This window comes from Drosophila virilis, chromosome 5 (assembly GCF_030788295.1).
Source record: "Drosophila virilis strain 15010-1051.87 chromosome 5, Dvir_AGI_RSII-ME, whole genome shotgun sequence".
Lineage (NCBI taxonomy): Eukaryota > Metazoa > Arthropoda > Insecta > Diptera > Drosophilidae > Drosophila > Drosophila virilis.
In genome coordinates, this window is record NC_091547.1 from 18,868,118 (window position 1) to 18,881,570 (window position 13,453).

A 13,453-nucleotide genomic window follows, 5' to 3' on the forward strand; every position below is an offset into this window, starting at 1 on the left:
CTGGCAGCCTTATCGTCCACACGACCAAGTCCCAAATGCAGTGTGCTTAATGGACAAGGTTAGCAATGCAAATAATTTAGTAAGTGTGAGATCTTTATAGATTTAATACAAAATTAAATTTTTAAATTAAAATCAGAATCATTGCAGTATATCTTATATAGCTGCGAATACCTTACATGTAGTAAGTAAGTAGTTAAACTAGTCAATTTAATTAAAGTTACTTAATTGGAAATTGGTTAAAATAAATGTATTATCAACTGTTTGTAAACTCATAGAAGTCGGAGACTATTAAGTAAAGCGCAATCATAAATTTATAATGAGAGTCATATATATCTTGCCATGGTAGTTCGATTCACTTTAATAGCGATTCTTGTCTGCAAATGCAATTTTATGTAAAGTAATATTTCTATGCATTTATCTGGGCCTAAGCCGCAGCTTAACGAGTTCTCAAGTCGAATTACAACTTTAAATTGACTCGCCTGGCACACAAATACACTCACAAGCATTCACTAGTATTCGCATCTTATAAGATTTACGTTTCTGGGTCATACAAAAGACGAACAATGTGCGGTCTGTCTTATGGCTACCTCAAGTGGCTTACTTTAACAACCTGACAAAAAGTTAGCGGAGAAAGTATCTTGCGAGTGTGAATGTGCATGTGAATACGAGCATGTGTGAATGTGTCGTTTGGGTGTGAATGCAAGTAACTCACAAAAGTGCATGTAAGAGGCGCCACAAGGTTTGCAAAAGGCATACAAGCGCAGAGCTCTTACCTTGCCATTGATGAGACTTTTATGCGCATCTATAAGCACCGTCCTGTGCGCATATTTTGCAATCCAATCCTACTGAGCCCACCCTCCCGACACGCTGCTGTCAAATCATTCGTTTAATTTCATTTTCGTGCGGCTGCCAGCGCTGAACTGGTCCTAGGCAACCCGGACAAGATGTCAAAGTTCCTGGAACTTCATTAAGGCAAATCTGACAGGCAACTGAGCGCAAAACCGAATCCCTTCACGGCCAGCCACTTGTGGATATGTCTGTATTGCGAGTACTGATTTTCTTTTTGCCATGATGACGGCTCAAACTGGGGCTTTGTTCTGGGCGGCAAAATTAAATGAACCAGAAACTTGGCAAAAGTATTTTAGCCAGTGAAAATGTTGATGATAGGCCTTTGACTTTTTATGGCCTGCAGCGGTAAACGAGCTCTATAAATTGGACTACATTACTTTTACTTGCAAATTTGCGACAGAACAAAAAGGATTAAATAATGAAGACTTATTCTTTCATATCTAACGATTACAAAATACATAAGTATAACTGAATTAAGAGCTTGAATCCCTGGCAGAGTTTAAGTGATTAAGTGCAATAAATTAAACAAAATATTTTTAAAGTATATCATGCTTTTTAAGAAAATATTTAATATCTTCAATTGTTGCAAGTATTGTTAAACCTAGTCAGAATATCAAACTGAATAATTTGATATATTTTTAAATTAAAATATATTTTGGAATACATATTAATATTCCTTATTTAAATGGTAGGGCATTATATATTCGCTCATTTCCCACCTGGCTCTATGGTGCTACCTTTTCAACTTATTCGGATTCGCATTGCTGATTGTGCAGGGCGCAAAGTTTGCCGCTTCAAAGTTGTTCATAAGTATTTTGCCAAGGGTAAAATAACTTTGATATCAACTTGGCAAGCAAAGTCTCTCAACAACTGCCACCGCCCCCTTTGCAATGCTAATCAACTGTGGGCTTGGGTTGCCATGACAGGCAGATTTGCATAAAGTTTAAAAATTCTAAGGGTGGCCGAAGTGGAGAACAGTTTTTGATTGCGTCAATGCAATTATTGACCAATCGACTGACAACTGGCGCAGAGATAGAGCAAAAATATTTCGATAACAATTCAATGTGCTGAAAATATACACAGAACTTTTTAATTGCATGTGATAAATGCCTTACATCACATTTTATTGTTATTTCTATTTTTCGTCCTCTGCATTGATTGGGTATATATTTGTTTGGTAGTAGTTCCTGACACTCTCTAAATCACCTCAGCAGAAAAAGTTTTTAGTTTAAATTTATGTTATTTAGAAATAAATATTACTTTTTGCCATCAAGTTGATAAACATAGTTTGACTGAATCCATTTTGCATCCGTATGAAAATAATTCTTAAAATTTGATTGCTTATATATATACTTTTAGGTCATATTAAGTAACACAGTTGGTGAAACTGCATGAGGACCATTGCCATGCATATCTAAGGTCTGTTAAAACAAAATCCAAGCAAGAGAATAGAATATTTTCTCCCAAGTCCTACATGTCAACTAAGATTTTGAAGAGCTCTCATTATAGCCTTATGAAATTTAACAGCATTTGGCATTCGCTGGGCGCCCTCAGCTGTGGATCCTTGGCGACCTATGTTAGCCTGAAGCTGCTCGATCGGCGCCAGACACATGAGGTATATAGAGAGGGGGAGACATCGTGCAAAAGCAGCTGGCATCATGACTGGGACCGCCGGAAGCCGCTGACCAGCACTCTCAAAGGCCAGGCGAACATTATTCACGAGGAAGCTGTAGCCCTGCGACACATTGTGCTAGTGCGGCATGGCGAATACACATCGTCGCCAGATGGCGGTCATCTCACGGAGCTGGGGCGGCTGCAGGCGCATCGCACGGGTCAGCGATTGCATGAAATGGGTGTGGCCTGGGATCATGTAGTGGCTTCGACAATGACACGCGCCCAGGAGACGGCCATGATCATACTGAAACAAATCAACTTTGATCCGCTCAAGATGAAACGCTGTGAGCTCCTACCAGAGGGCACGCCCTGCCCAGCAGATCCGCCACAGAATCGCAGCGTTGCCAGCGTGGAGCAGGCCTTTCGCCGAGACGGACCGCGCATTGAGGCAGCCTTTCGACGCTACTTTTTTCGCGCCTCGCCCGAGCAGAAGCACGATTCGTACTTGCTGATCATTGGCCATGCGAATGTCATACGCTATTTGGTCTGTCGTGCTTTACAATTCTCGCCCGAAGCCTGGACGCGCTTCAGCTTGCATCATGGCTCCATTACATGGCTGACCGTCTGGCCCACGGGCTACGTGACGCTCCGTTGCCTGGGTGATGTGGGCTTTATGTCCGTAGAGGAACTGACACTTCGACGGCCTAGGACCATAAGGGAATAGGCCCATTAAGGCATATTATACTGGTTTAATATAAAAATTGTCTTAGAGATATTAAATTTGTATACAATCGGATGTTTCTTAATCAACAAATTAAACAGTCTATAATTATATAGAGTAAGAAATTTACGTACATTGCAAAGTTAATTAGATGAAAATGTAAAATAAAAACTCCAATTAACAAATTATTTTAATTAGTGGATTTTAAATAAAGTTAAGTGTGTTTTAACTTAACTTTAATGCACAACTTTTATATACTATATTTACAAAGTTAGCAAAATTTGAGATTTTATTTGCCTCATATCTATAATATAATTATACTTATTAATAAAGTTGATCGTAGAGTTTAACAAAAGCAATATGCTGTTAATCAAAAGATTAAAAAAAGCTTATATATCTTTTCAAGCTGCTGTGAAAGTATCCACAAAACAAAACAAACATAATTCAGTGCTTTCAGTATGTACAACACCTTTGTACAACAAGGGGGAGTTATCGTTAATTAAAAATAAAAGCGTGATATTCGAAACTCAAGATGAAAAGTTGAGCATATTCAGCTCTCATTCGCTCTGAAATCCAAGACTATATGTCTGCGTACAAATATTTTTATATTTGGGCACATGTTTAATGGCATAGTATTTTATTTTATTCAGCATCCACCCGCACTTGCGGACTTAATTTACACACAACATTTTCGGCACGCACTTATGGTCGTCTGTATGAGTAAATGTATGTGCGCGTGTGGGTGTATGTGTGCTGGCTTCATTTGTAGCCAGACTTTTTGGCATTATAATTTCCAATGGCTTTGCATACTTACCAACCGGAACGTGACTTTTATGTCCATTTTGTGCCATGCGAATGCCGTTGCAGCTGGCAATGGCAACGGAAAAATCTCTATAACTTTCGGCAAAATCACTTTGGGCACCGCCTGTGGTTGCCACGCCCACCAAGTGTCAGCCCAACGTAGTTACCACATTTGTGCACTCTTTCGGCATTGTCCCTGCTCATTAGTGCGGCTTTAATTTCGCTTCCCTGATGTTCGGTTTTGGTTTCGGGAATGGTTTTGGTTTTGGTCTCGGTTTTGGTTTCGGTTTTGGATTTGTTTCTGTTTTCATTGCTGGCTGTCGTCATTTCATTAAATTTTCATCCTAACAATTTGAATTTAATTTGCGCGGCCACAAAATTGCATTACTTTTGTCTGTCGAGCAACTTCAACGCCTGTCAGCTATTAGGTATGTGCACATTGTTGCTGGAATTTTAATAATAAAAAAAAAAATTGAAATGTGTTTCCCTTCATGCTGCTGTGCGTCGTCTCTGCTTAGCCTGCCCAAGTCCTCGACGTCTGTTTAACCCTGTTCCTCTTGCTATCCCCCGCAGTCGGACAAGTCTGACTATATCGATTTTCTAAATAAAGGATATTTCTAAGATATTTACGCTGAACCGCACATATGGTCAGCTGAAGGACAATAGAATTTAAGTAAGCTTCTACAATATGTTTAAGTGGGTTATAGATATATAAGTTGAAGTGTTGTTTAGGACCAAAGGACGCTTCTTATAGATTACCGTGTTTATTGATGGCTCTGGCGACCTTTCCATATTTCAATATTTATTTGTTGGCTGGCTCGAGGTCCGTGTTTGTTAAAACAAACAATGAAAAACAATTTTATTCAATTCTCTTCCGATATATTTCGGTTGCACATCGGCAAACCGTCTTCAGGGCACTAACACCAAGATACAAAAAACAATTAACAATTATAATACAATAAATTAAACATTATTTCGAACATTTTACATACATTATTTTACACGTCTGCGCTTTTTGACGTGGAGATTGTTACTGAGGTTGTTTGACTGTTTAAGAGGTGTCTGTACAAGTGAGCGCAATTTTCTGTGTCTGTCTTGTAGTTTAGTCGTTTGTAGGTTGGTGTGTTAATTATGTGTAGCATTTCCAATGTGTGTCGCTTGTTATAGTGTTGTTCTTGTTGTAAGATTGTTGTTTCATCAAAATTTGGTGTGTGGTTGCTTCTTATACAATGGGTCATAAGTGCTGTTTTCTGTATATTATTTTGATGTCTTAGTTTGAAGTCCGATTTATGTTGACTAATCCTTGTTTTTAGCTTCGATTTTGTTGTACCTATGTAGACACTATTGCACTTGTTGTTGTTATCCCCGCCACATGGTATTTGGTAAACGACGTTGCTTTTTTCGATCATCGATCGAATGAAGCAACGTCGTTTACCAAATACCATGTGGCGGGGATAACAACAACAAGTGCAATAGTGTCTACATAGGTACAACAAAATCGAAGCTAAAAACAAGGATTAGTCAACATAAATCGGACTTCAAACTAAGACATCAAAATAATATACAGAAAACAGCACTTATGACCCATTGTATAAGAAGCAACCACACACCAAATTTTGATGAAACAACAATCTTACAACAAGAACAACACTATAACAAGCGACACACATTGGAAATGCTACACATAATTAACACACCAACCTACAAACGACTAAACTACAAGACAGACACAGAAAATTGCGCTCACTTGTACAGACACCTCTCAAACAGTCAAACAACCTCAGTAACAATCTCCACGTCAAAAAGCGCAGACGTGTAAAATAATGTATGTAAAATGTTCGAAATAATGTTTAATTTATTGTATTATAATTGTTAATTGTTTTTTGTATCTTGGTGTTAGTGCCCTGAAGACGGTTTGCCGATGTGCAACCGAAATATATCGGAAGAGAATTGAATAAAATTGTTTTTCATTGTTTGTTTTAACAAACACGGACCTCGAGCCAGCCAACAAATAAATATTGGATTACCGTGTTAGTTTTGTTCTTATAGTTATCAAAATTTAAATATTTGCTATACTCAATCGTCTTAAGATTGTTTTAATTTTACTACTTTAAAATATTGAAGAATGTAATGATTTGAAAGTAACTGTCTGTGTCTGTGTTAATTCTTCAGCAAGTCTAAAATGGGCGGAAATCGTTGATTCATATATTTGAAGCATATTTTTAAATAAAAGTGGAAATTTAATATCTAAAATTTGCAGCACAAAACGTTCAACGGACAAGGCCGGGTAATACCTGCTAGTATATAAAAAAGTAAAATAAATAAAAAAGTTTCTCACTCAAAACACTTAAATTTTTGATAGAGGAAATTGTTACTTTCAAGCGGGATGTGGAATACCAAAGACTCCAATTATGTACATACAATATATAAGTAGCAGAGAATATATAATGTGAACATGTAAGCAAAGACGACCAGAGCCTCACGGCTCAAGTTGCACTTGATCCTGTTCCTTTTGATCCTGCGAAAATATGTGACGCATGGCCTTGCGCTTACGCCTCTGACTGCAACTGCCGCAAATACGCATCGAGAAGAAATAGACAAGCTCTATAAAACTTAAGCTGGAGATGCCCATAAACAGGCCAAAGATGCCGCCACAATTAGATATCAACGTGGATACGCCAAATAGAATTGTACGCTTTATGGCCGTAAACTGATGCTCCTTGAAGTACACGGTCAGACGAGAACCAATAGCGCTGCAAGTGTGTGCATATAGAAGCCGCAGATCAGATACAGTAATGCATACGTACTCTGTGTGCTCGTACACCTCGCGAAAGGCGCGAATTGTCTTCTCTACGTTATAGAAGGCACGAGAGATCTCAAAATTGTACTCCAGCGAGGTGCAGGCGGGCATACAGTTGCACATGACCTTGGCATTGGGGTCGAGACTCTGCTGTATCGTCTGGTTCTGCAGCAAGCTGTAGAGCTCGTCCTGCGCGGCAGTGTAGCAGGCAATGCTTTCCAGACCGCAAACTGGCACATCTAAGGGCTCTGCAAGTAAGTCACGGTTTGAATTATGCATCATACGATAGACGTGAGTCAATTGTCACGCACTGGGCATCCAGAACTTGACGCAGCCACACTTGGCCATTGTAAAGTTGGACAGACACTCGGTCTGGCAATTGCTCTGCGAGTAGCTGCGAAAGAAACTAAGGGCGCGCTCATCATCGAAGTAGCACTGACGTCTGTGAAATAAAACGAATGATATAAATGTTAATTGTAATGAAACAAATGTAATGCGTGTTATAAATAATATGAATGCTATGAATGCTTTGAGTGCTATAAATGTTTAGCGGAGAAAATTGTGAATATGCAAATTAAATGGATGGATATGTTATATTATTTAAGATTATGCAAGATACTTATAACTCAAAAAAAGTGAAAATGTGTTGAATGTTTTGTGTGCTGTGAATGTTTTGTGTGCTGTGCATGGTATGAATGAATGAGGCGATAAAGATCTTACGAAATTCATTTTATGAAAATGGATGCCATGTATCTTATGAATGTTACAAAATATTGCATTTTTCTATAAACACCTATAGGGCTTTTAAATGCATTGAGTGTTATAATAATATTCTTTTCATCATGTGCTGTGGGTGTCTCTGATGTGCTCACTTTTCAGGGCTAATTTCATGTAAATTATCCGTGGACACGACATAGTTGGGCAGCACGCTAACCATGACTTCATGGCCATGGGGCACCAGTATGTAATTGCCGGAGGTGAGCGGCACGCTCTCCGGAGAGTTAAGAAATACCTGCAATGAAAAATTGTTGGAACACACCTAGAACCGCGTATGACGTATATATACACCATATATTAGGCACCTTATAGCCTTGCTTAAAGCTGCGACAGTCATAGTCGTAATTGTGCTCCAGTCCCTGCAGAAAGGCAAAGAAACCGTTGCGAACCGAAGACGCCACCGTGCGCTGTGGATACGAGTTCTGGCCTTGATTTACAAAGCCCGTATCCAGCGACCAGTTACCTTTTATTTTATTAAGTCTGGGCAAATCCTGGTCAAAGTAGTTCTGAAAATCAACCTCATCCGGATCCACGTAGCTGACGTAACGCTCATCGCGATATATATCCCTGGGTCTCAGTCCATTGAACTGATAGCAAATGCCCTCGTCCGTGGCCACAAAGTCAAACAGCTTGTCACAAAAGTAGAAGCGACCATTCCAGCGGCAAAATGGGCCCGTTTCATTCTTCGATATGCTTAAACCCACCAGTGTCTCGGTCACATCCTGCGGTTGATTGCTGCGCAGATTCGACAACAGCGGTGCGAATTTGGCAGCCACATCCGAGTCACAAATGTGCATTGTTGCGGCCAGGCGCTCCAGACTGTAAATAAATATATTAAAATTGCTGTTTTACTCTAAACTTCAATTTAACGATTTCCACTCATTTCTTGAATCGGTGAATGAGGTAAGCAGTAAAATAAGCTTTGCAAACTATTGTGCTTTCTATACTTACATACCTTAAACGTAATTATTTTCTAGGATAATACTCAACTCTTGCTCGTCCACGGCGGAGAATTGATTGTTTTCCTTAAAGTCCTGCCAGATCTGTTGTGAGATGTTCGCATAGTCGAAGACATTGCGCTCCATTTTGATTTCCGGGCATATGGTTATGGTGGGAAATGGTATTTTATGCACGGGTACCAGCGTCTCGTCGAAGCCCAATATGACCGGCGAGTCCTGCCACTTCAGGTAGGTGGCCCAAATGAGCGAAACCGCAAAGTAAACCGATGTGCAAGTCAGCACCAGCCAGTATAATCTGTGAACACACACAGACACACAATTAGCCGGGTACTGGACAACTTTAAGGACACGCACGCACTTCTCATAGATGGGACGATGCACCTCAAATATGTAGCGTATGCCGTGTATGGTGGTGCTCTTCGAGTACTCCAGCAGAAGACCCTTGCAGGCGGACAGACGACTGCCGTATCTGATCCGAGATTTGATAATCACATCGCTCGGCACATCGCTAAGCGCTGCTGAAGTGATGCTGGCGCGTTGATAGTCGAATCCCGGCAAGGCCAACAGCTCCGGACCCGGCAGCAAGCAGCTGGGCTTATCCTCTTGCACCACTGTTGCGGCCATGTTCCAAACGCCTCCACGCACGTCAATGCCTCAACTAAGCTGGCCCGTTATGCGTCCTGTGGTTTTATAGCCAGCGCACAAATGGGTGTGTACACGGGTCATTCCTGTGGGATGTCGCACTTAGTGCATGGGGACTCGGGAATGCCGCATTGTCCATGTACTTAGTCTAATTGCTGGCTTATATGTGGATGGAAATTAAGTATAGCTCTGGCACTTTTATGTAATACAAAGCTTGCAAATTTTCAATAGCACTTTAATGCTTTAAGGTATTTAAATTGACGAACCCATGTGTTTCAAAAGCTCTTCATATGACTTTTCTTAGTCAAGTATATGTGAAGTAGTATAAATAAATAATTTATGAGTGCTATTTTAAAGGAATAGGAAGAAAACTTATTTCCAATACATAGTTACTTTTACTTAACTTTTGAAAAAGAAATGAAAATATTTGAAGAGATATTGCTTTACATGACTGAAGGTCTGAATTTCACCGAATAGTTCATCAGTTAAGCTGTAGTATAAGACATAAATGTTTAAGAAATATATATCTACCCAGCATTGATATTAAACAAATTTCAGCCCTGGTGCTAATAACCAAAATGGCATACTTCCCCATTGATATCCCTTTATCGGCCGCAGCATTTATAAAAATAAAAGCTTGTAGGCGAAGCCGAAATACCTAGGAACACACGGCACATTTGCATTCCTTAGCAAATGTAAAAAAAAAACCAATCCGCGAAATGTGCTTATGGAGCAAAGTGGTTGTGTCAATTCTGGAATGCTTTCAGGGAAGTTTACGTGAGTAGCAGCCGCAACTGTAAATGCAACTTGAATTGGAACTGCAATTGCAGATGTTGTCAAGTTTCGTTTGATGCAATTTCAGAGTTTAAGTTTTAAATTTGGAAGCAATGCAAGTTTGCGGCATGCTTGCGGCTGCCGTGCAAATCCGCAACACAAAATGCATAAATCAAAGGAAAATTGAATTTTAGCCATGAAAAGCATTGCATACGCTGAGGCGCAACGACATTGTCGTCGTTGCCGTTGTCGACACACGCTGTGAGCCTGTGACAATATGTTTGAAACGGCATTGGGTGGCAGCCAGCCTGGCAGCCATCCCCCCATACTTTTCAACCCCAGCCACCCAGCTCAGCTCAGCCCCCCCACAGGCACTGTCAACGCTTGGGCACGAAGCATAGCAAAAACTTTGTCCGGCTTGGCGTTGATGCGACTTCAAAAACAAAATCTTCGAGTGCTTTATGCAAAGACCAAGGCACAAGCAGTTCATAAATGCTGAAAGAAAAAAAAACAGAAAACCCTGTTTTTTTAATACTTATTGGATCATTTTAAAGCTCCAAGTAGAAGTATGAAACTATTCAACTAATGTGCAGCAAACTAAGTTTAGGCAAATTTATTCAACTGACAGAAGCTGTAGTTAGAATTCTGAAATGGTATTAGGTTTTTTGTTATAATGCTAAATAAACCACTCCAAGTCTAAGTTAATTCTTGCTGTTGTAACATACATATCCATCCTCTTATCCGATTAACTTGCAACATTCATTTTGCTATAATTATTAATTTAAATTGAAACGAATTTGACAATTATTATGTATTTTTACTATAAATCATCAAAAAAATTGTCACTTGAACTAAAATCTTGAGACCGTATTTCCTATGTAAACATATATACCTAACATTTATTCATAAATATTCATAAATAATTATCGAACTAAATATGTACTCTGAGAATTTGTTTTTTTGTAACATCAATCTATGGCAATCACGGAACTAATTACTATTATAGATAGAACTGATCTTTACGAGTCAAAGATTGTATAAAATTCCAAAATCGGACATTATTTTCGGCGGAGTTATGTCGTTTTGGAACGTCATATCTCCGCGGGGAGTTATGTCGTTTTGGAACGTCATATCTCCGCGGGAAGTTATGTCGTTTTGGAACGTCATATCTCCGCGGGGAGTTATGTCGTTTTGGAACGTCATATCTCCGCGGGAAGTTATGTCGTTTTGGAACGTCATATCTCCGCGGGGAGTTATGTCGTTTTGGAACGTCATATCTCCGCGGGAAGTTATGTCGTTTTGGAACGTCATATCTCCGCGGGAAGCTATGTCGTTTTGGAACGTCATATCTCCGCGGGAAGTTATGTCGTTTTGGAACGTCATATCTGCGCGGGGAGCTATGTCGTTTTGGAACGTCATATCTCCGCGGGAAGTTATGTCGTTTTGGAACGTCATATCTCCGCGGGGAGTTATGTCGTTTTGGAACGTCATATCTCCGCGGGAAGTTATGTCGTTTTGGAACGTCATATCTCCGCGGGGAGTTATTTCGTTTTGGAACGTCATATCTCCGCGGGAAGTTATGTCGTTTTGGAACGTCATATCTCCGCGGGGAGTTATGTCGTTTTGGAACGTCATATCTCCGCGGGAAGTTATGTCGTTTTGGAACGTCATATCTCCGCGGGAAGCTATGTCGTTTTGGAACGTCATATCTCCGCGGGAAGTTATGTCGTTTTGGAACGTCATATCTGCGCGGGGAGCTATGTCGTTTTGGAACGTCATATCTCCGCGGGAAGTTATGTCGTTTTGGAACGTCATATCTCCGCGGGGAGTTATGTCGTTTTGGAACGTCATATCTCCGCGGGAAGTTATGTCGTTTTGGAACGTCATATCTCCGCGGGAAGCTATGTCGTTTTGGAACGTCATATCTCCGCGGGAAGTTATGTCGTTTTGGAACGTCATATCTCCGCGGGGAGTTATGTCGTTTTGGAACGTCATATCTCCGCGGGAAGTTATGTCGTTTTGGAACGTCATATCTCCGCGGGGAGTTATTTCGTTTTGGAACGTCATATCTCCGCTGGAAGTTATGTCGTTTTGGAACGTCATATCTGCGCGGGGAGTTATGTCGTTTTGGAACGTCATATCTTCGCGGGAAGTTATGTCGTTTTGGAACGTCATATCTCCGCGGGGAGTTATGTCGTTTTGGAACGTCATATCTCCGCGGGGAGTTATGTCGTTTTGGAACGTCATATCTCCGCGGGAAGTTATGTCGTTTTGGAACGTCATATCTCCGCGGGGAGTTATGTCGTTTTGGAACGTCATATCTCCGCGGGAAGTTATGTCGTTTTGGAACGTCATATCTGCGCGGGGAGTTATGTCGTTTTGGAACGTCATATCTCCGCGGGAAGTTATGTCGTTTAGGAACGTCATATCTCCGCGGGGAGTTATGTCGTTTTGGAACGTCATATCTCCGCGGGAAGTTATGTCGTTTTGGAACGTCATATCTCCGCGGGGAGTTATGTCGTTTTGGAACGTCATATCTCCGCGGGAAGTTATGTCGTTTTGGAACGTCATATCTCCGCGGAAAGCTATGTCGTTTTGGAACGTCATATCTCCGCGGGAAGCTATGTCGTTTTGGAACGTCATATCTGCGCGGGGAGTTATGTCGTTTTGGAACGTCATATCTCCGCGGGAAGTTATGTCGTTTTGGAACGTCATATCTCCGCGGGGAGTTATGTCGTTTTGGAACGTCATATCTCCGCGGGAAGTTATGTCGTTTTGGAACGTCATATCTCCGCGGGGAGTTATGTCGTTTTGGAACGTCATATCTCCGCGGGAAGTTATGTCGTTTTGGAACGTCATATCTCCGCGGGAAGCTATGTCGTTTTGGAACGTCATATCTCCGCGGGAAGCTATGTCGTTTTGGAACGTCATATCTGCGCGGGGAGTTATGTCGTTTTGGAACGTCATATCTCCGCGGAAAGTTATGTCGTTTTGGAACGTCATATCTCCGCGGGGAGTTATGTCGTTTTGGAACGTCATATCTCCGCGGGAAGTTATGTCGTTTTGGAACGTCATATCTCCGCGGGGAGTTATGTCGTTTTGGAACGTCATATCTCCGCTGGAAGTTATGTCGTTTTGGAACGTCATATCTGCGCGGGGAGTTATGTCGTTTTGGAACGTCATATCTCCGCGGGAAGTTATGTCCTTTTTGAACGTCATATCTCCGCGGGGAGTTATGTCGTTTTGGAACGTCATATCTCCGCGGGGAGTTATGTCGTTTTGGAACGTCATATCTCCGCGGGAAGTTATGTCGTTTTGGAACGTCATATCTCCGCGGGGAGTTATGTCGTTTTGGAACGTCATATCTCCGCGGGAAGCTATGTCGTTTTGGAACGTTATATCTCCGCGGGGAGTTATGTCGTTTTGGAACGTCATATCTCCGCGGGAAGTTATGTCGTTTTGGAACGTCATATCTCCGCGGGAAGCTATGTCGTTTTGGAACGTCATATCTCCGCG

General features: G+C 41.1%; 2 protein-coding genes across 3 annotated transcripts; one reads left to right on the top strand and one right to left on the bottom strand.

The window, feature by feature from the left end:
• Nucleotides 1-2,138: 2,138 nt before the first annotated feature.
• Pgam5-2 (Phosphoglycerate mutase 5-2) lies at nucleotides 2,139-3,372 on the top strand. 2 transcript variants are annotated; one of them, XM_015173962.3, is made up of 2 exons: nucleotides 2,139-2,268; nucleotides 2,359-3,372. In XM_015173962.3, the coding sequence occupies exon 2, from the start codon at nucleotides 2,363-2,365 to the stop codon at nucleotides 3,185-3,187; it is 825 nt and encodes a 274-aa protein (XP_015029448.1). In that variant the 5' UTR covers nucleotides 2,139-2,268; nucleotides 2,359-2,362; the 3' UTR covers nucleotides 3,188-3,372. The 2 variants fall into 2 exon arrangements, with proteins under 2 accessions (XP_015029448.1, XP_002049468.2); XM_002049432.4 differs by lacking the exon at nucleotides 2,139-2,268 and having other exon boundaries at nucleotides 2,304-3,372.
• Nucleotides 3,373-5,415: 2,043 nt separating this feature from the next.
• On the bottom strand, nucleotides 5,416-9,183 carry ppk (pickpocket). The gene is made up of 7 exons (XM_002049431.4): nucleotides 8,880-9,183; nucleotides 8,553-8,816; nucleotides 7,868-8,381; nucleotides 7,658-7,797; nucleotides 7,097-7,227; nucleotides 6,793-7,033; nucleotides 5,416-6,738 (listed from the first exon to the last, which is right to left on the bottom strand). Exons 1-7 carry the CDS (start codon nucleotides 9,143-9,145, stop codon nucleotides 6,465-6,467), a joined length of 1,830 nt encoding a protein of 609 aa, XP_002049467.2. The 5' UTR covers nucleotides 9,146-9,183; the 3' UTR covers nucleotides 5,416-6,464.
• Nucleotides 9,184-13,453: the final 4,270 nt, after the last annotated feature.